The sequence below is a fragment of the Schistocerca cancellata genome, chromosome 2 (genome assembly GCF_023864275.1).
Source record: "Schistocerca cancellata isolate TAMUIC-IGC-003103 chromosome 2, iqSchCanc2.1, whole genome shotgun sequence".
In the NCBI taxonomy this organism is placed as follows: Eukaryota; Metazoa; Arthropoda; class Insecta; order Orthoptera; family Acrididae; genus Schistocerca; species Schistocerca cancellata.
This window is the reverse complement of record NC_064627.1, coordinates 824,533,702-824,559,160: the sequence shown is the minus strand read 5'-3', so window position 1 is coordinate 824,559,160 and position 25,459 is coordinate 824,533,702. Positions and strand designations below refer to the sequence as shown.

The 25,459-nt window shown below is 37.3% G+C and overlaps 1 protein-coding gene across 1 annotated transcript; it reads right to left on the bottom strand.

The window, feature by feature from the left end:
• Positions 1-939: 939 nt before the first annotated feature.
• LOC126162710 (NFU1 iron-sulfur cluster scaffold homolog, mitochondrial-like) lies at positions 940-25,212 on the bottom strand. The gene is made up of 7 exons (XM_049919368.1): positions 25,079-25,212; positions 24,806-24,965; positions 20,903-21,037; positions 17,248-17,365; positions 8,664-8,767; positions 5,386-5,502; positions 940-1,974 (listed from the first exon to the last, which is right to left on the bottom strand). The coding sequence occupies exons 1-7, from the start codon at positions 25,150-25,152 to the stop codon at positions 1,867-1,869; spliced, it is 816 nt and encodes a 271-aa protein (XP_049775325.1). The 5' UTR covers positions 25,153-25,212; the 3' UTR covers positions 940-1,866.
• Between the last annotated feature and the right edge of the window lie 247 nt (positions 25,213-25,459).

Sequence of the window (25,459 nt, the reverse complement as noted above, 5' to 3'; positions counted from 1 at the left end):
GAGCCAACCATTGGATGCTTTGAAATTTTCGAGTCCCAACTTTTGTGCCGAATATGTATCTGCAGCAACAAACCACAACACCATTAACAGTAATGTTTGCTACATAAGCTTGCTTAAACAATGTCAGTAGGACACTTTCCAGTTCTGGAAACTAACCATCACACACGTTCTTTTGCTGTTTCCTCCTTTCAGACACACAGCTTCAATTACTTTTTGCTTGTTCTCTATCATGTTTACTGGCGATGGAGGAATGTTCAGTTTTCATGCATTTTCAACAAGGTTAATGTGTGGATTTTTGTCCACTTCCTGTACAATATTCCACTTTTCTTCATTACTGAACTGCTTCACTACCTTCTTATCCATGACATAGCAGTACACTTTTTGACACACACACACACACACACACACACACACACACACACACACACACACACACACAACAACAACAACAACAACAACCAAGCAAAGAAAGATCAGTGACTGAGTTACATGTGGTTTATCCTTTGTTTGGCTGCTACAACATTGCTCCTGCAATTGTCGATAGGTTGCAAGTCATCAGAGCTACTGCCAACCTATACAGACTACTGTACAGTAGTGTACTATACCGTATTTCAGTGTGTCAAAGTCAAACTGGTCATTTCTACCACAGCTTATGATGTGCACATTTGCCGGCACTGAGAAATACCGCCAAATTTCAAAGCGCTAAGTGGGAAGAGAGAAAATATAAACGAGTTGTGTTAAATGCATTAAATGCAACTGGGATTGGAACTTTCAAAAATGGATATATTATGCAGAAAAATATGGTAAAGATACTACCAAGATTCCACTGTACATGTAGCATCAGCCATCTATCAACTAAATTTCCTGCTTAACATATTCTGAATCTTTTCAAAAACTTTTTCAGCATTTGTATCTCAGATTTTAAAAATTACATAGATGTAGATTTCATGTAGTATATTTACAAATATTTATCATACAGAACAAATACTTTATACATTACTAAAAAGAAAAGCTATCAGTCTTATTTAGGTTCCACACATAGGCAATGTAAATGTCCAAACCATGTATTATTCAAAAAACACAGAAACCAGTGAAGACAGATATTTGTCTCTTCATTTAAGCCTTTTCCATTTGGTACATCTTACTTAATTGCATAATGTACAGTGTGTACAGTTTACAGACTAATCCAGGGTGTAGACATTTAAGAAATGAAAATTGCTATCACAAACCATAACATGATATTAATCTTATTTAATTAAGAAAAGAAATAAAAATCATTATTTTTTCTTTGTTTGTATTCTCTTTGCATAAGAGAAAATGCCAGATTTAATGTATCCAGACATTCACTAGAATGACAAAAAGTAATATTACTGATGTATGACAAAATGCAATATTACTGCTGACCTATTCCTGTAATTTCTGGATGCACCAATGCTTTATAACTATCTGGCAGGATATAGTGACAAGGAACCCAATCGCAAGTAACAGGCACGGGCCTCATTATAGTGATTAGAATATTAAATAGCTTCAAAAGAAACCCGCTGCAGAATACGTGGTGAAATGATTAACAGCATACATAATAAACAGTACGAGATTGGATGCAGTTGTAATTTACAAAATGGATTTCCATTAAGGAGGAAGTAATAATAACTTACATGCACAGAGAGATTAAAAAAATCTAGTTATTTTTGTTTTTTTCTACACATCTTTAAATCATATAAGCAAATTTCAGTTTGAAAATGTATCACTCAACAATACAAAATGTCATGTTAGTGAATACATGACACAGTTGCTATAGATACTTTTATGTACAGTGACACGTAAACTTATTTACAAAAAAATAAATAACTAGTAAAAACTCCTTTCCTAATTCTTATTTTCTGTTTCTTTAGCACCAATCTTCTTTTCGAATTCTTCAAATTCTTTCTTTGTCATTATCTCAATCTCATCTTCCACCTGCTCAACACCAAGAACCTAGAAATATTGTAAGGTTTTATCATTTTTTCACAAATTTTATGTTATACTAAACATAAGAAGTGAAAAAAGAAAATGAAGTCAAAGGAGGAGCTAGACATTTTCCTAACCTCAAACCTATTTAAGATCATGTCTTGAACAATTTGTAACATTTAAGTCACAAAATCCCATCCATCCCTGACTTTTACAGACATAATTATTCAATCTCATTATTACATACATGTAAAAGAACTAAAAAAATGTAAAAAATATGAAGTAAAAATATCTATATTCAAAAAGTTGTTTCCTGTACACATGGAACAGAAATCATAAATAGTTTGTCAGCTTCTTTATACTCACGTCAGTCATGAACATATTTATTGAAAATATACTGCTATATTATTAGCAACAAAAACTACTGTGCACAGTATTAGTGCTATGTTTTCCAAACAAATCAAAATATAAGCACTGTTGCATGTGCAGAGCTATTGCACAAGTAGCCATGGGTGTTAAAGTGTGAAATGTTATTTTGATGGTTCATTTTTTTTTAGATAGAACTGTACAGAACAATTTGCAGTACAAACAATATAAAGATCGTTGGATTTATCACATATCATTGTATCATAGATAAGTGTACACTGAATAAGGATAAGACAGTAGTAATGAACTCAGTGTAAAATTATAATGAGCTACAGAAAAAGTGAAACTGTGACAAATTTCTGAGCTATTTATGGCAAATTTCAGTTATTTACAGTGCAATAATTTTTATGCCAATCTCGGTGTTACTTTTTTCACCAAATTAGGTACTACTTTTTCTGCCAACTTTGGCATTATTTGCTGATGATTTTTTTCTTCAAGTATTTTTTATTTTCCCTTATTTTTATTGTTTTGCAATGTTGAAAATAAAAACATAACAATCAATTACAACTGCTGACATCACATTCATTTCCATAACTGGAAAAAAATTTAAACTTATTAAATATTACCAATTAAAGGACAAACAAGTACACAAAGAAACGCTGTTGAAAATTTTTCAAAATAAAGCAATGTCATAACTCTGAAGTTTTTTTTTCTACAGTATTACACTGCTGATCTGGGTCAATACTTCATAATAGTGTAAAAACAACTACATGGAAGCCAAACCTTCTTTAGCACAATGCCATACATTTGACAAAGTCCATATTTTTTGGTTGGATGCAAAGTTGCTTTCAGCTAAATCCTAAAGGCAGTTGCATCCCTTCTGAATATTTACAATGCAGAGACCTGACACTCCAAGTATACATAAGTAATAGGTTCTCTGCCACCTCATCATTAACAGGATGCTGTAGATCATCATCCTAGGGTTGAAACAAGAATCTAGGCCCTAGGACTGTGAACACAAAGTCGCACACATCTGTGCCCATAAAAGTTCAGTCTAATTTGGAGATATGATCTAGTGTACCTCAATGTTCCTTCATCTCTGTTTATTATATTTATCTCTTCATATTTTTCATCAAAACCTTACTGGCCTCATATCGAAGATTCATTTCCCACAATAATGAACCCATCTTCAAGTTGTTTTAATTTGGAATAGAAGAAGAAGTTCTAGCTTCCAACATCACAGTTCCCAACAAATTCGAACAAAAGTTAAGTATTCTGGTGAAATCTTTAATGTGGTTCATCAGTTGAACTGCATATTTTTCTAGTGTGGAGGTTCAAAAACAAAAACCGCCAAGATGTACAAACAGTTGAGTGAAGATGGCATCTGCTCTGTTCGCTTCTCTCAGCCAGCACATTAAGTTATGGAAACGACAAACCAACAAAAATTTTTATATCAATATTTACTCAATATTATTTTCACTATTTTCTGGCGCGAAGTTTATGGTGACAGTCAGATGAGTGGCCTACCTAACCAAACAAGTGTCAAACTGATTTACATGCCTGAATAGCTGAAGTGTGGTATTTGGTGGTTTTTGTCCATATACTTGCATAGTACAAAAAAAGCAGTTTAATCAATGCACTGCATTGAAGATATCACTGAATTCATGACTTTTTGATATCATTTGTTGCGCAAAAATGTCAAGAAAGGCGATATTATGGATGTAATGTATCAGAACGAAGTTCAAGTGCAATAGGTTATTTTTGACTCGCATCACTATCTAGAGCTTCAGTTGTCTTTTATCAGACTGTGATTCAGATTCCCCATCAAACTGCAGTATCAATAAAAAGTCTGAGATACTGTGGCTTCCAAGTAGATACTGTGCATCGTAGCTTCACAGACAGTGCAAGCCAAAAGCACAGCAGGTGTGCCCTCTGGTGGAGATCCCCACTTAAATATTATGCACTTGCCATCAGACACTGTCACTTGTCAGTATCACTTGAAGCCTTCAAGCAGCACCATTTGATATGACTGTTGTGGGAGTTATAGTTTCTCTTTCAGTGCACACACACACACACACACACACACACACACACACACACAGCTATGTGGAGGATGTGTGTTTCATTCTCAGTACTGCCACAGATTTTTTTCTTAGTGGAAGGACTGGAATGGGGTCCATGCTGCATTGTGTTGGCATCTGAGGAGCTACTTTCTTAGTGGAAGGACTGGAATGGGGTCCATGCTGCATTGTGTTGGCATCTGAGGAGCTACTTGAATGAGAAGCAGCAGCAGTAAGATCTGCTAAACTGACAATGGCTCAGAGAGAAATGTGTTGATCCAACGTCCCTCTATATTGCACACAGACAATGCCGCTGACTGGAGATGACACGGCAGTCAGTCATTCATACATATTAGTGGGAAATGTAATAAAGTGGAATGGATTATGGCAGAAATGTTTCATATAAGATGGCTGCTTTGAAAACAATAGATACAACACCATATTTGATTAACTTTTCTTGGCTGAAGATTAATTGGTTGCCCGTTTTGTGAACATAATTAATCTTGTAAATTTCTATGCTGTTTATTTACTATACTATTCAGCAGAAGTTGGATATCACTCAGAACACAGAGATGCAGTGAACGGAGGAACCAACAGCATTTCCAAATGTCCAGTAATGATTAAGTTCACGTACTGAATGGCTCGCTAGAAACAGAATCCACAACAAAGCGAAAGGTATGCACAAAAGACCTGTACAGAGTGAACACTGAAAGGGAGGAAACCGTTCCACAATCAACAGTCAAACACTAAATCAAATGGTGCAGTATGAAGGCTTCAAGTGATAAATGGCAAATATCAGTATGTGATTCAGAATGCATACTTAACAACTGAAACACATTCAGTATAATTCCTGTCCTAAGCAACTAAATCTTTTGAAAAGGGAGGGGGGGGGGGGGCAGAGGCGGAACAGAAGGAATTGAAAGTAGCAGCAAAAAATTATAGCGAATTGTTAGTAGTTTTCAGTTCATGGCTTTTAAGCTTGCATTCATATATGCTGGGTGTATAAACTCACCTCTGGTATGTAGAACTGTAACATATTCTGAACACCATTTCGCAAAGTAACAGAGGAACTCGGACAACCAGTGCATGATCCTTGCATCTTCAGCTTCACAATTCCATCCTCAAATCCCTGCAACAAAATAAATGAAACTTAACTAGATTCTTAAAGAGCACGAAACATAGTACCTGATGCTTGCACATGAGATACAAATACTCTATGCATCAGCCATGCTACAGAGGGCTTTATTAATATTAGCTGTATTAGGAAATGCATCTCCAGATAGTACATAGGCCTACAGGGAAACAAATATTTGTTTAAGTGAATTAAATATATCTGCACTTCATCATTACAACATATTGCTATTACAATACAGCTTCATCATATTTCAATCATTTGTCAATAATGACTGATGTCTGACATTTATTTTGTAGGATTGATTCCCACTGAAACAAATATTGATGTAGCAAGTCCAATGAGATTTTTCAAACTAATACTTCTATACAATATGAGCAGCTGCAGTACTCACAGACTACCAATGAAATCACTGTTAAGTGAAAGGTATTTTGCTCTCTGTACAGAAATATATTAACTGGTCTCCCATCCCCGTGTGTAACAGACAATCTTACTGAGTGCCTTAAAAAGAGATCTTAGTCCTTGAAAATCTATAGGTTATTTGTTAACTGGCAGGATATAAATCTTTTATTCTGGTAAGGGATGAGATCAGAAATAATTGGCAGTATCTGCCACAACAACCGGAATACAATAGTATCAATTTTCTGCTCTGCTTCTTTGTACAGGAGTTTTATCTTATGGCAAACGATCACTATTTACATCAGTGATATTCATATCATCAGATACATAAGATAAATCGTTAGTAAATTGTAGGACCTGGTACTCACAATGAAGTTGACACAGGTACAAAAGCACACTACAGCAGTTTCATTGCTGCCCATCAGCAGATAATGTTCAAACGTGTGAGGTTGAGCACTAACAGTTAGTAATTTGATGCTACACAACTCTATGTCCTTGTGCAGAGGTTTACAGTTCATGGCTGAATAGAACATTTTGCTTCCACTTATTTGACACTGTCTTGAAAGCCTCTTCCATCATTCCTCACAGCTTCATGAATTCTGCCTATCTTACAGTGGACAAAAAGCTACAAATAGTGAAAACACAGTTTTCTTTTTTTCTCTCCTCTCAAAGGCCAACTAGTACATTGTTCCACAATCATATCACTAGAATCAAATAATTTGAACATACTTCTAAAGCCACACAAAACAAATCAAATGAGATTACTGCATAATAGCTGCAAAACAAAGAGTAGGGTTACAGATAGAGAGATGCAGAATGAAATGTGTTTGACTGTCGAGAACAATGTTCGAAGCCTTGAACATCTACCATAACAGAATAATTGTCAAATGACATTTCACAAAATCGAACAAAATTCTTGTTGTCTCTAAAGGCCAAATTTAGTGTACAGACCCTAGCAAATGAGAAAGGAAATGAAACTGGGGGTAGCAAAGCAAAAGCTGAAATGTTAACTCCATTTCTGAATGTTCCTTTACAAAGGAAAACCCAGGAGAACTGCCGCAATTTAAGCCTCATAGTGCTGAAAAGATGAATGAAATAAGTGTTAGTGTCAGTGGTGTTGAGAAGCCGCTGAAATCGTTAAAACTGAACAAAGCTCCAGTCCCAAATGGAATTCCTGTCAGGTTCTATACTGAATTTGTGGTTGGGTTAGCCCTTCTTCTAACTATAATCTATCACAAGTCCCTAGAACAAAACACCATGCCCAGTTCTTGGGAAAAGGCACAGGTCACACCCATCCAATATCCTGACATCAATTTGTTGTAGAATCTTAAAACGTATTCTGAGCTCGAACATAATGAGGTACCTTGAACAGAACGACCTCTTCAATGCCAACTAGCATGGATTTCGAACTCACTTATTATGTGAAACCCAACTCACTTATCACATGACATACTGAATGCTTTGGATAAAGGCAACCACGTAGATGCAGTGTTTCTTGATTTTCGAAAAGCACCTGTGTTTATTTTCAAAAGTACTATCATATAGGGTATCAAGTGAAATCTGTAACTGGGTTGAGGACTTTATGGTAGGGAGGACACAACATGTTATCTTGGATGGAGAGTCATCGTAAGATGTAGAAGTAACTTTGGATTTGCCCCAAGAAAGTGTGTTGGGACCCTTGCTGTTCCTGTTGTATATTAATGACCTTGCAGAAAACATTAATAGTAAAATCAGGCTTTTTGCAAATGATTCAGGTATCTACAGTGAAGTACCATCTGAAAGAAGCCACATAAGCATTCAGTCAGATCTTGATAAGATTTCAAAGTGGTACAGAGATTCGCAATTTGGTCTAAATATTCATAAATGTAAAATTTTGCACTTCACAAAATGAAAAATGAAAAAAATGTAGTAGCCTATGACTATAAAATCAGCCAACTCTTACAAATACCTGGATGTAACAATTTGTGGGGATATAAAATGGAATGATCATATAGGTTCAGTCTTGGGTATAGCAGGTGGCAGACTATGGTTTATTGGTAGAATACTGGGAAGTGTAATCAACCTACACAAAAGAGATTGCTTCAAAATCACTCGTGCAACCAATCCTAGAATATTGTTCAAATGTGTGGGACCTGTACCAGATAGGTCTAACAGTGGATTTTGAACATATACAGAGAAAGGTAGCCCGAGTGGTCACAGGTTTGTATAATCCACGGGAGAGTGTTACAGAGATACTGAAGGAACTGAACTGGCAGGCTCTTGAAGACAGATGTAAACTGTCCTGGGGAAGACTATTAGCAAAGATTCAAGAACCAGCTTTAAATGATTACTCTAGGGATATACTACAACCACCTATGTATCACTCACACAGGGACCGTGAGGACAAGATTACAATAATCATTGCATGCACAGAGGCTTTCAAATTGTCATTCTTCCCACTCCCCATACATGAATGGAACAGTAGGAAACCCTAACACCTGATACAATTGGATGTACCCTCTTCCACACACCTCAGGTGGTTTGCAGAGTATAGATATCAATGTAGATGGCACCCAGATCAATGTCTTCCACATCTTCACTCTGAAGTTAGCCTGATTATTAACATGTTCTAGTCCGAATCAATGATCCAGAGCGTGACCTAGTTAATATAACCATTGAATGAGTTTACCAATTAACAAAAACTAATAGTAGTAAAAAGTCTAGATTATCAAATGTTCCTCTTACACCATCCAGGCAGAACTGAAGCTAATTTTTCTCACCATAAAAACAATATCTCCACCATCTTCCTGCACAGTAGGGCGAATTCTTGTATCCAACAGTTCTTTAATCATCTGAACTGTCTCGTCATCATCATCAGATATCTCTGAAAAGGAGAAAAAAATTACTGAATTACAATCCAAAAACTGAAACACTAATTCAATATGAGATGTATACAACCAATGTTTAAAACTGAATTAAATAGTGCATGAGAAAAAGGCATTCACCATTGTAGCTGCAGCAGAGAAAATGAACAGTACAAGTGATTTAATATACTGAGCCAATGATTCTGAACTTTCTACAGTGAATTGAAAAAAAAAAAAGAAAAAAAATGTGAAATACACAAAGTGATGTAGTGGTAAGACACTAAACACATACTGTGTAAAACGGCAGTTCAAATCCCTACCCAGTTTTTTATATTTATGTTCCATGATTGCCCTGTGTCACTCCATGCAAATGCAAAGACAATCCCTTTCAAAGGACATGGCCAATTTCCTTCCCTACCTTTCCCCCAGTCCAAACTTCCATAAATCAAACTGTCGGGCAGGACATGCCTCAGGACTTGATACCTCCTCTTTATAATTTTTATTAATGACATTCAAATGAGTCTATCAGTTATTCTTGCAGAAGATAGCTGTATTCTTCGTGCTAATCACTCTAGTCAAGAGCTACAGAGCATGATACCAGTCAAAAACCACAACATCATGAACTGGTTGGCAGAAAGGCTAGGTTTTAACATTCAGTTGACAAGGAGGAAATTTAGATACATGGCACATGCTATCTCTGAAGAAGAATCTACATCTACATCTACATCTACATGACTACTCTGCAATTCACATTTAAGTGCTTGGCAGAGGGTTCATCGAACCACAATCATACTATCTCTCTACATTCCACTCCCGAACAGCGCGTGGGAAAAACGAATACCTAAACCTTTCTGTTCGAGCTTTGATTTCTCTTATTTTATTTTGATGATCATTCCTACCTATGTAGGTGGGGCTCAACAAAATACTTTCGCATTCGGAAGAGAAAGTTGGTGACTGAAATTTCGTAAATAGATCTCGCCGCGATGAAAAATGTCTGCTGTAATGACTTCCATCCCAATTCGCGTATCATATCTGCCACACTCTCTCCCCTATTACGTTCGAGCTTTGATTTCTCTTATTTTATTTTAATGATCATTCCTACCTATGTAGGTTGGGCTCAACAAAATATTTTCGCATTCGGAAGAGAAAGTTGGTGACTGAAATTTCGTAAATAGATCTCGCCGCGACGAAAAATGTCTTTGCTGTAATGACTTCCATCCCAATTCGCGTATCATATCTGCCACACTCTCTCCCCTATTACGTGATAATACAAAACGAGCTACCCTTTTTTGCACCCTTTCGATGTCATCCGTCAATCCCACCTGGTAAGGATCCCACACCACTCAGCAATATTCTAACAGAGGACAAACGAGTGTAGTGTAAGCTGTCTCTTTAGTGGCCTTGTTGCATCTTTTAAGTGTCCTGCCAATGGAACGCAACCTTTGGCTCGCCTTCCCCACAATATTATCTATGTGGTCTTTCCAACTGAAATTGTTCGTAATTTTAACACCCAGGTACTTAGTTGAATTGACAGCCTTGAGAATTGTACTATTTATCGAGTAATTGAATTCCAACGGATTTCTTTTGGAACTCATGTGGATCACCTCACACTTTTCGTTATTTAGCGTCAACTGCCATCTGCCACACCATACAGCAATCTTTTCTAAATCGCTTTGCAACTGATACTGGTCTTCGGATGACCTTACTAGTCGGTAAATTACAGCATTATCTGCATACAACCTAATAGAACTGCTCAGTTTGTCACCCAGGTCATTTATATAGATCACAAACAGCAGAGGTCCCAGGACGCTTCCCTGGGGAACACCTGATATCACTTCAGTTGTATTCGATGATGACTTGCCATCTATTACCATGAACTGCGACCTTCCCGAGAGGAAATCACGAATCCAGTCGCACAACTGAGACGATACCCCAGCTTGATTAGAAGTCGCTTGTAAGGAACGGTGTCAACAGCTTTCCAGAAATCTAAAAACACGGAAACAACTTGAGATCCCCTGTCGATAGCAGCCATTACTTCATGCGAATAAAGAGCTAGCTGCTTTGCACAAGAACGATGTTTTCTGAAACCATGCTCATTACGTATCAATAGATCGTTCCCTTAGAGGTGATTCATAATGTTTGAATACAGTATATGCTCCAAAACCCTACTGCAAACCAACGTCAATGATATAGGTCTGTAGTTCGATGGATTACTCCTACTACCCTTCTTAAACACTGGTGCGACCTGCACAATTTTCCAATCTGTAGGTACAGATCTATCGGTGAGCGAGCGGTTGTATATGATTGCTAAGTAGGGAGCTATTGTATCAGCATAATCTGAAAGGAACCTAATCAGTATACAATCTGGACCTGAAGACTTGCCCGTATCAAGCGATTTGAGTTGCTTCAAAACCCCTAAGGTATCTACTTCTAAGAAACTCATGCTAGCAGCTGTTCGTGTTTCAAATTCAAATTCTGGAATATTCCATTCGTCTTCCCTGGTGAAGGAATTTCGGAAAACTGCATTCAATAACTCCGCTTTAGCGGCACAGTCGTCGGTAACAGTACCATCGGCACTGCGCAGCGAAGGTATTGACTGCGTCTTGCCGCTTGTGTACTTTACATACGACCAGAATTTCTTCGGATTTTCTACCAAATTTCGAGACAATGTTTCGTTGTGGAACCTATTAAAGGCATCTCGCATTGAAGTCCGTGCCAAATTTCGCACATCTGTAAATTTTAGCCAATCTTCGGGATTTCGTGTTCTTCTGAACTTCACATGTTTATTCCGTTGCCTCTACAACAGCATTTGGACCTGTTTTGTGTACCATGGGAGATCAGTTCCATCTCTTAACAATTTATGAGGTATGAATCTCTCAATTGCTGTTGCTACTATATCTTTGAATTTGAGCCACATCTCGTCTACATTTGCATAGTCAGTTCGGAAGGAATGGAGATTGTCTCTTAGGAAGGCTTCTAGTGACACTTTATCCGCTTTTTTAAATAAAATTATTTTGCATTTGTTTCTGGTGGATTTGGAAGAAACGGTATTGAGCCTAGCTACAACGACCTTGTGATCACTAATCCCTGTATCAGTCATGATGCTCTCTATCAGCTCTGGATTGTTTGTGGCTAAGAGGTCAAGTGTGTTTTCGCAACCATTTAAAATTCGCGTGGGTTCGTGGACTAACTGCTCGAAATAATTTTCGGAGAAAGCATTTAGGACAATCTCGGAAGATGTTTTCTGCCTATCACCGGTTTTGAACAAGTATTTTTGCCAATATATTAAGGGAAAGTTGAAGTCCCCACCAACTATAACCGTATGAGTGGGGTATTTATTTGTTACGAGACTCAAATTTTCTCTGAACTGTTCAGCAACTATATCATTGGAGTCTGGGGGTCTGTAGAAGGAGCCAATTATTAACTTAGTTCGGCTGTTAAGTATAACCTCCACCCATACCAATTCGCACGGAGTATCTAATTCGACTTCACTACAAGATAAACCACTACTGACAGACAGAAACACTCCACCACCAATTCTGCCTAATCTATCTTTCCTGAACACCGTCTGAATGAATGAGGAAGAAAATTAGGTCTGCCCTTCCAAAGGCCCATTCCAGTACTCACCCTCAGTGGTTTGGGACACCACAAAGAACTAACTTGAACTGGATGTCTGGTCAAGGCTTTGAATCACTGTCCCTTACATGAATCCAGTGTCTTGCCACTACACAACCTGTCTCAGTGTGAATGGTTGACAACAATCTGTCTGTGGAAAGTGTTATGACTGACATTGCTACCTAATAAAACATAAATCATTAAGTTCCTTACAGTATGAATACATCTAAACTGAAACAGTTTTTGTTAACTCAACCTTTCCATTCAATTGATGAGTTTATAAACAAGAGTTTACCAGTTATCTGATATCATGCACAGCTTATGTTTCTGAACTGTTGTTAAACTACTGAGTATATGTGACCATTGTCATTTAAGGACTAGCCCAGTTTGTTCACTTTATCATCATATTTGTTATTCTGTACTATCATAATTATTGTAACTCTTCAGGCTTTCCCGGCGATCTAATGACATCTTGTGTTGTCGGGTGTTCTGCCGGATATCAGCGTCGTACTTGCACGATATTTCTGTCACATAGCTCGAGACCTTCATCAGGTGCGACCTGAGACTGCTCCTCGAGTGGACCTGATCCAGTATTTATGCCTATGGCCTTCCCCGTCCACCAACGGCTGCAGGCGCTTCCTCTGTGGTCCGCGCCCATTCCCTGCGACCTGTTGGAGCATTGCTGCTCCGTTTTCCGTCTGCTGCGGTTTTAGGTGTTCCCTCTGTGGTCCGCGCCCACTAAACCCGCAGAGGGAACACCTAAAACCGCAGCAGATGGAAAATGGAGCAGCAATGCTCCAACAGGTCGCAGGGAATGGGCGCGGACCACAGAGGAAGCGCCTGCAGCCGTTGGTGGACGGGGAAGGCCATAGGCATAAATACTGGACCAGGTCCACTCGAGGAGCAGTCTCAGGTTGCACCTGATGAAGGTCTCGAGCTACGTGACCGAAATATCGTGCAAGTACGACGCTGATATCCGGCAGAACACCCGACAACCCAAGATGTCATCATAATTATTGTCTGGTTGTTAATGCTTATGAATTTTTTGTCATATAACACATCATCATCATCTTCTGTGGAAGTCAACTGTGGATGTTTATTATAAATGTTGGTACATAACTAAATACATATAAAATTTTGACATATCCCACAGTCATGATCAAAAATGCTTTATGGATCATAAAAATGCATCCAACACACAAATAAAGTACTGTGGAACACTAACAGGGAACTCTTAACTGACAGGTTAAGTAGTATGCACAATTCATTTCAAGTACTTAAATACTTTAGGAGTAGGGAGACCACTCACTGACGACTAGAAGCATTGAGTCATAGACAGGGGCACACAAAAAGGAAACAAAAAATTTCTAGCTTTTGGAATAAAATTTTTCCCAACCTATAGTGCACACATGTTCTACAGATTCTGTTACTGAATAGAAGCAGTGGCTTAATAAGAATGACATTCGTGTTCTACAGAACAATGAGAATGGTGAAATAATTGTTACCTTATGTGACAGACTAAAGAGTCTTTAGAGTCATTACAATATTGTACAAGTATATTGCACTATTTGTAGTGGAAGTTTTGAAAGTGAGGTCTTCACTGACTGGCCATGAAACTTCTCTTTTTGTCTTTTATCATATGCTGAAGGATATTTAAATTTTTACTTTGATTTCTTAAGTTCTCTTTCACAAGTCTGGCCTCAAAAACCAGCTTGTGGTGTGTGTGTGTGTGTGTGTGTGTGTGTGTGTGTGTGTGTGTGTGTGTGTGTGTGTGTGTGTGTCTGTGTGTTTCTACTTTAGAAGAGATGACTCTGTGGCTGAAAGGCCTTTTAATATGTCTGCTTGTGTCTGTATATGTGTGGATGGATATGTGCGTGTGTGTGCGCGAGTGTATACCCGTCCTTTTTTCCCCCTAAGGTAAGTCTTTCCGCTCCCGGGATTGGAATGACTCCTTACCCTCTCCCTTAAAACCCACATCCTTTCGTCTTTCCCTCTCCTTCCCTCTTTCCTGACGAAGCAGCCGTTGGTTGCGAAAGCTAGAATTTTGTGTGTATGTTTGTGTGTCTATCGACCTGCCAGCGCTTTTGTTTGGTAAGTCTCATCATCTTTGTTTTTAGATATATTTTAGTGATATGTTTAATAGTGAGTCTTGATCTGGCCGAGTTTGATTTTAAGGCATGCTCTCCCGTATAAAATAATTATTTTGTGGGTTATGGTTTGCAGATTTGTTAAGGTATTCTGAGGAATTTGACTGAGTTGGGACTGGGTTATAAAATCCGTACCTGGGGCAGGGCTGGAAGGAAGTTAACAGCCACAAGTGCAGGTAAGTTGGATAAGAACTGTAACCTTCTGTTTTGACCAAGGCTTAAGCTGTTTATTTGTATGATTACCAGAGTAACTAGCAGTGAACAAAAGTATTGACGACTTGTAACCTGCACAAGCTAACTCCGTTTATGTAGCTATCAGTACTACTGAATGTATTACTGTACTGACGTATAGTGTTTTGCTGTATCTCAGGGCAAGTAAATTTTCTTTCTCAAAGTTTTTATTGATAAACTGCTTGTGTTTAGTTAATAAATGTTTGAGCTGTTGTTCTGCACTTTAATAAAAAAGACCTTGCTCCACTAATCCCTGTGGTATACTGTCACGGTTCTTTTACAGTTCTGAGTGGGTAGCATGTAGCTTGAGAGGATAACAACTTTTAAGCTGAAAGCGTCTGTAAGGTTCAGCACTAGCTCTTTCTTCCTCCTGGTTCAGAGAAAGTGGATATTGAAGTTACCACAGAACACTATTGATTTCTTATCTAGATGAAACCCATTTAGGAGATTTAAGAGTTTATTTTGGAGTGAGTCAAAATTTTCATTTGAGGAGCGATACACACATGTAACAATTACACTTTAATCACGAACTTCAATGAGTAATAGCTTAAAGCCCCTTTCTGCACTGAGATGCTGGAACATATTAATAGCTTTATCTTTCCGCCCTTCTTTCATTAAAATTATAGTACATCCTCTTTATGTTTCTACAGGAATGATTTGCTAGTATGTAGCCTGATATCTAAAGAGAGAGAATATGGTCAATCTTTAGCCAGTGCTCTGTGAGGCACAGACCACTGAAAAATGGTGTTTAGTCTTTAGCAAACTCTCTACATCTGAAACTCTGACTGAATATTTTTATGGCTAATGGAAAGAATTTTGTTGCTGTCATTTATCTGACTATTACCAGTACCAATTTTTAAATTACTATTTAAATTTCCTACAGGCATTTTTATTACAGCACTTACAAAAAATCATCTGTGTAGGTATTTGGCGGCTACTGCTATGTATCTAAGAGACCATAGCTGCATTGGTGACTGGAGACGATATGGTAGTGAAGCCATTTTTTTTGTTCCTGTATGTTTTATACAGTGTCTCACATTTCTTGATAACATATTTTTTTCCCCGTCACAAGCTGCTTTTCTTGCCAATTTAAGTGATAGTCCTCTACCACAGAGATCAATAACTTCTAATCTTTTTGTGGAAAATATTTTTGCAGTATGTATCTCTGTTCCATCACGATCACAGAGGCAGGTCTTACCAGTGTGGAATGGTCATTAACAGAATATTTGTACAAATCAGGTGCCCTAAACACTAATTCATCAGTGGCTAATGCAGTCTCATTTCTCAATGTATCAATTGCTCCTCCACATAACACATCAAAGTCATTGTGAGTTAAATAACTGATTTCGGTAGTGTTTCCCTATTTCAGACAAGGGAGCACCAGGTTTAACAAATTTTATTGCTTTTCCAGCCACTGTTTCACTAATCTGAGCAGCAATCCCATGACTGTCACTGTAAGCACATACAATAAACTTTTGTTATTTTTTTAGTATTTTGAAACTCTACAGTTGTACACTGTTATGGCTTTCAGAAGAAGTGAAAAGTAGTTGTGTATCTTCTTTAAGAAATGGGGCATCATACTTCAATTCTGAAACTCAGTATGTTTGAAAGAATTACTGAAGACACCCTATTTTCTTTTTTCCCTCTGCTGGTTACCTGATTTTGTTACCTTATTGGCGCTGCTTTTGAGATTAGCACTGGTACTGTTTATTATTTCCACTGAATATAAGGAAGAATTTATTAGATTTTCCTGGCACATAGTACACACTTTGGACTGTTGCAGCTTTTTGTATTTGTCGTTCCACATTACTATATGTTTAGGTAATACAGAAATTTCTGTTTGCAGCATTTGAAACACTATCTTTCTTTCTTTCTTTCTTTCTTTTTTTTTTTAGTGTATATTTTGATACACATTGACTCTCTCCTGGAATTCTGCCTCAATAATTTGTCAATCTTAAAACAGAAAATAGATATTTGATCCTCATACAGAGCAATAGTTTTAGTAGTCTGGTACATTTCAAAACTGTTACGAGTAATATTTCTAAAACTATTAATCTCATTTTTCACATTAAAATTCAAATTAAACCACATGGTGATTATGTCTCATAAGCTAATCACACCTTTCTGTACATGATCAGTTTGTGTACTGAGGCACTAAGCTTCATCATGTAGCTCCTTACACATTAGTGACAGCTCACACTTTCAGCCACTGTCTTCACATTCACTCTTTGTCACATTTTCACTGCAGCAGATGATGCACGTCCAGTATGCCAGTAGTTTTGAATTTTCCTTCACTGAAGAATCCATTTTTTCACAACAAAAAAAGAAAACACTGCTACATATCACACAGATAATGCCAATCTTAACTGTTTTGTTGCACTTTGGATTTTTTTTATCAGTTAGAGATGAACTTTTGTTGGAGTTTACACAACTTACACTAGTTACCACCATCTTGTTAACACATAATAAAAGATTTCTGTACATCAATAATCAGTTAATGAGCTTACGTGTATCTGCTGGACCTTGCTCATCTGTGATGATAGGCAGTCCACTAGCAAAGAAATCCATTATAGTTGCAAAGATTTCTGGCTTCAGTATTTTCCACTCCACTGAATCATCATCAACCTGCACACAAGTTCCATTTAGTTATTTACTGCCTGTCTGTGAGATGCAGTTAACGTGTAATAGTGCAATGCAATGTAACCTCACTTCTCAAATTTAAGAAGATGTATATATCAACATAACATTTCAATTCATGATTCTCAAAATGTCTTTCTCATAGAAATAGTGGATGCACAATTAACATTCTTTTTCAGGAAGTAATCTGTTATGTCACTTATTTTAAAATAGTACATCATACAAGAAATAACAGCTTGAAAGGACTGTAGAATATGTTACTGCACGTGAACAGTCATATTTCTTGGTCTCTGAATTCTCACATCAGTGTTTATCTTCGCTGTCTGTTAAGCAATAACCACAATACAGTTACAGTAAGATCACTGATAGGAGAAAAACTCATACAAAAATAATCAAACATATTCAGTGACTTATGTACACCTGTCACATAATGGTCAAAACTGTTCAGTAAGACTAAAAAACAGGTTAAAAGCTACGTATTGGACCACACTTCCATTCTTCAATATGGTGTGGATGTAAACATTAGGCTTCACTACCTGTCAATGTGTTATCACAACCACATTTTCTGCTTCCACATTTGTTGGCTTCACCTACTCATGAACTGCCATCTTCCAACCTAATCTAGACTTCAGGCTGTGCTACAGACCAGTTACATCATCACAACATCCCCGATTTCGGGGAAGGGGTCAGTCCATCATGTGAGGGGGGAGGGGGGCGGCGGTCCATCACGTAGCTTTGGCCAAAAACAGTATTTGCATCAAAATGAAAATTAACTTGAGAGAATGATAAAATTAAGGAAGAGATGGTTTGGCAGTAATTACCTTCAGACGGCAAAATTCTTAGTCCTGCTGAGAGAGACACACGTAAGTAAAAGAAACCGTTCTAGCTTACAAAACCTTTAGTTCCATCTCTGGGTAGAAAAGTAGAAAAGGATAGGTTAGAAAGGAAAGTTAAGCAGGTCACTGATACCCCTGAATGAGATGATGTGAGTATGAGAGGAGACAAAGATGAAGTGGGAAGTACCAGACATTTTACGCTTTCACAGACAGTACATTGGTAAGCACTCTACCAGCATCAGTCCACAGATGGATGAGAGGAAGATAAATGAAACTAATAAAGTGCTAGAAGGAAAAAAAGGTAAAAAAGGGGGGAGAGCTGTAAAAAGCAATAAAGAACATAACTGAATAACAACTAATAATCATGGAAAAATGAGGATGATCGTAGAAAAGGAAGGGGGATCTTTCATGTTATTCTGTCATAAGGGGACATATATTTATATGTAAATACACAAAGAGTATTTTAAATAGTAATACTGTTATATCACTAACTGTTAACCGTGGTTGAAATTTAGGGAGAGTTTACTCAATTATAGTTTAAAAAATAAAATCAGCAGTATATAACTGTCACTAGCCCAGATAATATTGATATTGCAGTGATGAACAGCCTCTTCAGCAGTAATCAAAGTTACATGAAGTTGTCATAACAAACAAATTTCAAAGGTCAATTTTCTTTTCTTGTTGAGGGCAATACAAATTAGTTTTAATTACTAGAAGCAATTGAATCTTTATAACAGCCAGTAGCCCTACATATTTATGTATGAGAAGTTATCTAGAATGGACCCGCTCTTTATATGCTGAAAAGAATTGTCCTCATTATAGGCTCAATGGAATAAGAAAACAGCTTTCACAGGCTTTGCAATTAAAAAAAAAAAAAAAAAAAAAAAAAAAAAAAAAAAAAAAAAAAAAAAAAAAAAAAAAAATCCTGTGTCTAGCATTACTATGGGCTATAACACTGACATACAATTTCTATGTAGGAAAAATATATCTAAAAACAAAGATGATGAGACTTACCAAACAAAAGCGCTGGCAGGTCGATAGACACACAAACAAACACAAACATACACACAAAATTCTAGCTTTCGCAACCAACGGCTGCTTCATCAGGAAAGAGGGAAGGAGAGGGAAAGATGAAAGAATGTGGGTTTTAAGGGAGAGGGTAAGGAGTCATTCCAATCCCGGGAGCGGAAAGACTTACCTTAGGGAGAAAAAAGGACGGGTACACACTCGCACGCACACACACACATATCCATCCACACATATACAGACACAAGCAGACATATTAAAAGGCCTTTTAATATGTCTGCTTGTGTCTGTATATGTGTGGATGGATATGTGTGTGTGTGTGCGCGAGTGTGTACCCATCCTTTTTCCCCCCCTAAGGTAAGTCTTTCCGCTCCCGGGATTGGAATGACTCCTTACCCTCTCCCTTAAAACCCACATTCTTTCATCTTTCCCTCTCCTTCCCTCTTTCCTGATGAAGCAGCCGTTGGTTGCGAAAGCTAGAATTTTGTGTGTATGTTTGTGTGTCTATCGACCTGCCAGTGCTTTTGTTTAGTAAGTCTCATCATCTTTGTATATATATATATATATATATATATATATATATATATATATACACACACACAAAGATGATGAGACTTACTAAACAAAAGCATATATATATATATATATATATATATATAACAAAAGCGCTGGCAGGTCGATAGACACAGGTCTATCGACCTGCCAGCGCTTTTGTTTGGTAAGTCTCATCATCTTTCTTTTTAAATATATTTTTCCCACGTGGAATGTTTCCCTCTATTATATTCATATATATATATAATATATATATATATATACCTAAAAACAAAGATGATGTGACTTACCAAATGAAAGTGCTGGCAGGTCGACAGACACACAAAGGAACACAAACATACACACAAAATTCAAGCTTTCGCAACAAACTGTTGCCTCATCAGGAAAGAGGGAAGGAGAGGGAAAGACGAAAGGATGTGGGTTTTAAGGGAGAGGGTAAGGAGTCATTCCAGTCCCGGGAGCGGAAAGACTTACCTTAGGGGGAAAAAAGGACGGGTATACACTCGCACACACACACACATATCCATCCACACATATACAGGTGTCTGTATATGTGTGGATGGATATGTGTGTGTGTGCGCGAGTGTATACCCGTCCTTTTTTCCCCCTAAGGTAAGTCTTTCCGCTCCCGGGACTGGAATGACTCCTTACCCTCTCCCTTAAAACCCACATCCTTTCGTCTTTCCCTCTCCTTCCCTCTTTCCTGATGAGGCAACAGTTTGTTGCGAAAGCTTGAATTTTGTGTGTATGTTTGTGTTCGTTTGTGTGTCTGTCGACCTGCCAGCACTTTCATTTGGTAAGTCACATCATCTTTGTTTTTAGGTATATTTTTCCTTCGTGGAATGTTTCCTTCTATTATAACCATATATATATATATATATATATATATATATCCCTTATTCTGCAAACATCCAAGATAACGAATCACAAAACCCAACTCTTTCAGTGATTCGTGGGAGAGTTTGAGAAATTAAATCTGACTGAGAACCATGACTATCTCCAATTTCTTCATCTTATGTAAATTAGAGGTTTAGAAAGTCTCCATCAATAAGATTAAACATGTATGTATATACACATATTAATAAAATATACCAAAAAACTGTGAAAGTACCTTGGTAACTGTGATGAAATCTGGCCCATAGAACACTGACTTAACTCCTTCAATGCGAAACAACAAGCGTCCAAGTGGTGAACAGTGAGCTGACTGCCCATTAGGGAAGTCCCTAGTCTGACCTGGCCCCAAAACCTAAAAAGTACAAACAACAGCCAGTAAGAAGTTCTGCGAAATGAAATGCATCATTTGCGTAAGTTGGAAATATCTCATCATGTCATAGTTTTTATTGGAATTCAAGCAATAATGAATAACAGTAAAATTCTAATCTAATTAAAATTATATGTTTAAAATCGATGTTAACACCATCATGTCAGTACAGAGCTGCCAGGGGTAATGGGTTGCGCCTGTGAATTAAACATTAAGAAAGAATTAATAAATTGTAGAAATGAACTAGATCTAGGATTTCTGTGCAGTGAGATACATTTTGAAGCCACAGGTGTATAACTGGATCATTTAAAAATTGCTATTGTATCTCTTTATAGATTACCAGACAGAAGTCCACTAATATCTTTAGAAAAACTTGAGACTTTACTAATTTCTTTCTTATTCCTCAGTGGAACAAATATAGTATAGTGATTGGTGGTGACATCAATGCCACATTTGATGTAAACAAAGATGTGCACACCATAAATGAATTTAAAAACCAGTTACGACAATTCAACTTCATTTTTACAAACTGCAAAACCCACAAGACAGTCCGCTTATCTCGACAACATACTTACAAATGTCAATAGAGAGTTACTGTCTTCGGATGTAGCTGTCTTCGATTTCTCGGACCATGACTCAGTTTGGGTAAAAATAGGTACAGATAGGCCTAATATGGACTATAAGGAGTTTAAAGAGCCTAAAATAGTCATTACAAGACCAATAACGCAAGAAAAACTGTCTAATTTCAGGGTCTCACTCAGTAATTATGACTGGTCACATATGTTTAACAATAATGTCCAGGGCTCCGCCAATACATTGTTCGATAGATTTTTTCATTCTTTCTTAAATATATTCGAGACCAATTGCCCTCAAGACAAATGTAAAATTAACCCTAAAAGTAACGGTAATAGACAAAGGGATAAGAATCCATGGTATACCGCTCAACTAGCCAATATGAAAATGAGGTTGTTGTTGTTGTATAGGGATTCTTACAGACTTCAGAAAACTGAAATGGCTAAACAAAGGTACTCAAGAGCACAAAAGGAACATAAGTATGCTTTAAATGAGGCCAAAAAACAACAAACATAACCTAGGCAGCATTGAGTCATCAAAAAATAAATGCAAAAAAGCATGGACTATAATAAATTCAGTGGCCAAACGCAAGCAGAAAGCTGAGGTAGAAATTTCAGCAGATGAATTTAATAACTACTGTATAATATCTGTTAACCAAATTAGGGAAAGCATTGGGAGGCCACAAGAAAGTGTAGCTGATCTCATTAAATATCATAATGTAGACTACACCCTGAAAGATAAATTCCTTTTAATAGAGGTCACACCAGATGTTGTATTAACTATTGTAAATAATTTTAGGCCCTCTAATAGTGAAGACATATATGGTATTTCTTGTCAGATGTTAGAAAAGATAACTGGGCCCATAGTATATCCTCTTACTAAATGTAGGTATAAACAGATGTCTAATTGAAGGAGTATTCCCAGATGTATTGAAATTATACAGGGTAGTGCCCATTTACAAGAAAGGAGGCAAAAATTGCCCACCTAGCTATCGCAAAATATTCGGACACCTATTTTATCTAAAGTAACTGAAGTTAAGTGAGGTGTGCCACAAGGCTCAGTATTAGGACCTCTGCTATTTATCATAATGACAAACGATCTACCATCTTACCTAAATACTCACTCCATTCTTTATGCACATGATACCACTTTTTTCAATATCAGCTCAGACATGGATCTGCTCCAAACTGCGGCAAATGACACAATATCACAAGCATCAGTCTGGTTTCGAGTTAATGGGTTCCTGCTTAATGAGAGTAAAACTCAAAAGATTGTACTTAGTTTAAGAGATCTGCCAGTGGCAGACTTCATGGATAGTGTTAAGTCCTTAGGTATTGTTATAGATAGTAAATTGAATTGGAAGCCACATATTTAATACATTAGTGCAAGGCTGTCTAGAGTGGTGTATTTGTTAAGGAATTTAAAAAACCATGTACCTGCGGCCTATGTAAGATCAGCCTACTTTGCTTTTTTTCAAAGCATTATATCTTACGGTTTTTAATATGGGGCAATAGCTAACACCTTCAGGACATTTTGGTACTTCAGAAGAAAGTAATTAGAATTATCACAAACAGTGATAAACTGGCCCACTGCAAACCACTGCTTATAAACTTAAAAATATTACCTGTTATAAACATGTATGTTTACACTGCCCCACTGCATATAAAGAGCAGTGTAGAAGAGATGTATACTCTCATAGAACCAGAAATAGTAGCCATCTTGACATACCTTACGACATATTATCCAAGTCACTGAACAGCTACGAAGTGGTAGGTATGAAGATGTTTAACAAACTGCCACTAGAATGGGTAGAAGCTCCATTTGATTTATTTAAAGACAAATTATTCAGTTGGTTAGCTGCAAATCCTTGGTACTCACTTCAGGAATTTTATGACTGTAAAATATCATAGTGGTACCAGTTTGGAGAGTACAGCAAAATTTCTTTAACTGAGTAATTTATGATGCAATGTTTTTCATATTATTTGATTTTAAATATTGTATTTTATGGAAAACCAATAGTGACACATTGATCTTCAATCCCTTGTATATATGCTGTATAACTTGTATATATATAACTTGACCTTGTCAATTGCTGTAATAGCTAAACGGCAATACAATTTCATTCTATTCAATTCAATTAAACATGTTGTTGTCTGCTGTGTCAGTGAAAATCAAACGAACTGCAGTTAGGGCTCAGTATTGCAATGACAACTGTCCTGAGCTCTAACACATCCGAACTGAAACCTTGTTGTGGCACAGTGACAATGTCAGTTTTTGCACATTACGAGCTATGATTGTAGGAACTTGGTTCAAAGATGTTCACAATGCACTTGCCATACAAGCCGGCTTAGTCATTTTAACTTTTACAATAAGTGGAAATCACCATAACATGATTTACATTCCGTCATAATAGCAACAAGTTACATCAGTGTCACACTGAGCTGTCTTGTGAAGGTAACCTGTGACACAGTGCACCACTATGTCATCTACTTGCCTAATTTTTGTAAATCATTTTAACATTAATGGACACATTTTTCCGTGTCTTTGCATATGACAAACCCCTTGGTCCAAGAGAGAGAGGTGCTAATCAGTCAGTCAGCTCAACAGAAGGCTGTCCAATGTGAACTAAGGAGAGTGGCAACACTGAAAACAAAGATAAATGAAAACACTACAATATGGACCTTGGTCTACAACATAGATAAATTTGTTACCGTAACCAGTCACATGGGGGTGGTGTGGAGTTGACTTAGGTTGGGTATAGGGCAGTGTGGAGGGGAAGGGGGGAGTATGGCACTATCAAGCTCTAACAAATAAATTACAAAATACGGAAGATGGGTCCACTACGAAACTTTTCTCGGCATTCACATTTATTAGTTCAGAAAACTCTCAAGAAATTATCACCTTCCAAACTAAAACATCTTGGATTACATTGTAGAAAAGCCTGTCACCACAACCACGATTTGGGGGGTAAGGGGGCTAAAATACCACACTTTCGCCCAATAGTGACCTATGGTTTTGAGATTTTAAATGCTAAAGTATTTAACGATAAACTATCGTTCTCGCTTAAATCTGTAATTCCGAAAAGTCTGTCCAGTCATAGGCTTTATACAGAAGCCAGAGAAAAATTTTGAACCATTCTAGATTGTTATTAGAAGTACATTTATAAGGTTAGCCACTTACCTCCACACCCGGTAAAAATTTCAGACAATTTGGATTCGGCGTTTCCTGAGTCTGTATGAACATTGTTCTCCTTGGTTGTATGTAGGTGAGAAACAATTTATCCCCACCATACTTAAATAGGCGGTTTGAGAATGTTCTTGTGCCAATGTCTGTCAGCAACCTGTATATATAACATAATATTTACTAGCAATTGATCAAGCATAAAGATGACAACGTACGTCCGTATCACAGTGCGCTTTACTGATTACCTTGATGATTTCAATTTAGTATTACCTCAAATTCTGCGCTGAAGTGATCGAAAATAATCGGCGGCACGCAATACCAAGTTTCAAAACCCTGTTTGCCATTTTCACAAATTACGCACCAGTCAGCTGTTTGCCAAACTTAACGATTGCCAACATCAAACGTAACCCATCTGAACAAAGGGTGACCAACATCGAAAAATACAGATGCAAATTTGCAGGAACTGACGAGGAGAAATCGACTGGAGTAGATCTCGATATTCAGTCCTAGCTTTTACGTCTTGCAACAATTAGGACCCAACGCAATAGAGATGGGCAAACTGAAACACGTAAATGTTTCGAAACAAATGAAACGGTACAATGTAATGTTTCGATACGGTGTTTCGAAACAGTGAAACAGTTTGTGTTTTGT

Coding starts and splice junctions, on each gene's coding strand:
- LOC126162710 (XM_049919368.1), bottom strand. CDS start 25,152: ATGGCAAACAGGGTTTTGAAACTTGGTATTGCGTGCCGCCGATTATTT. Junction 24,966..25,078: donor ACTTCAGCGCAGAATTTGAG/GTAATACTAAAT, acceptor TTATATATACAG/GTTGCTGACAGACATTGGCA. Junction 8,768..17,247: donor GCAAGGTCCAGCAGATACAC/GTAAGCTCATTA, acceptor TCTCCTTTTCAG/AGATATCTGATGATGATGAC.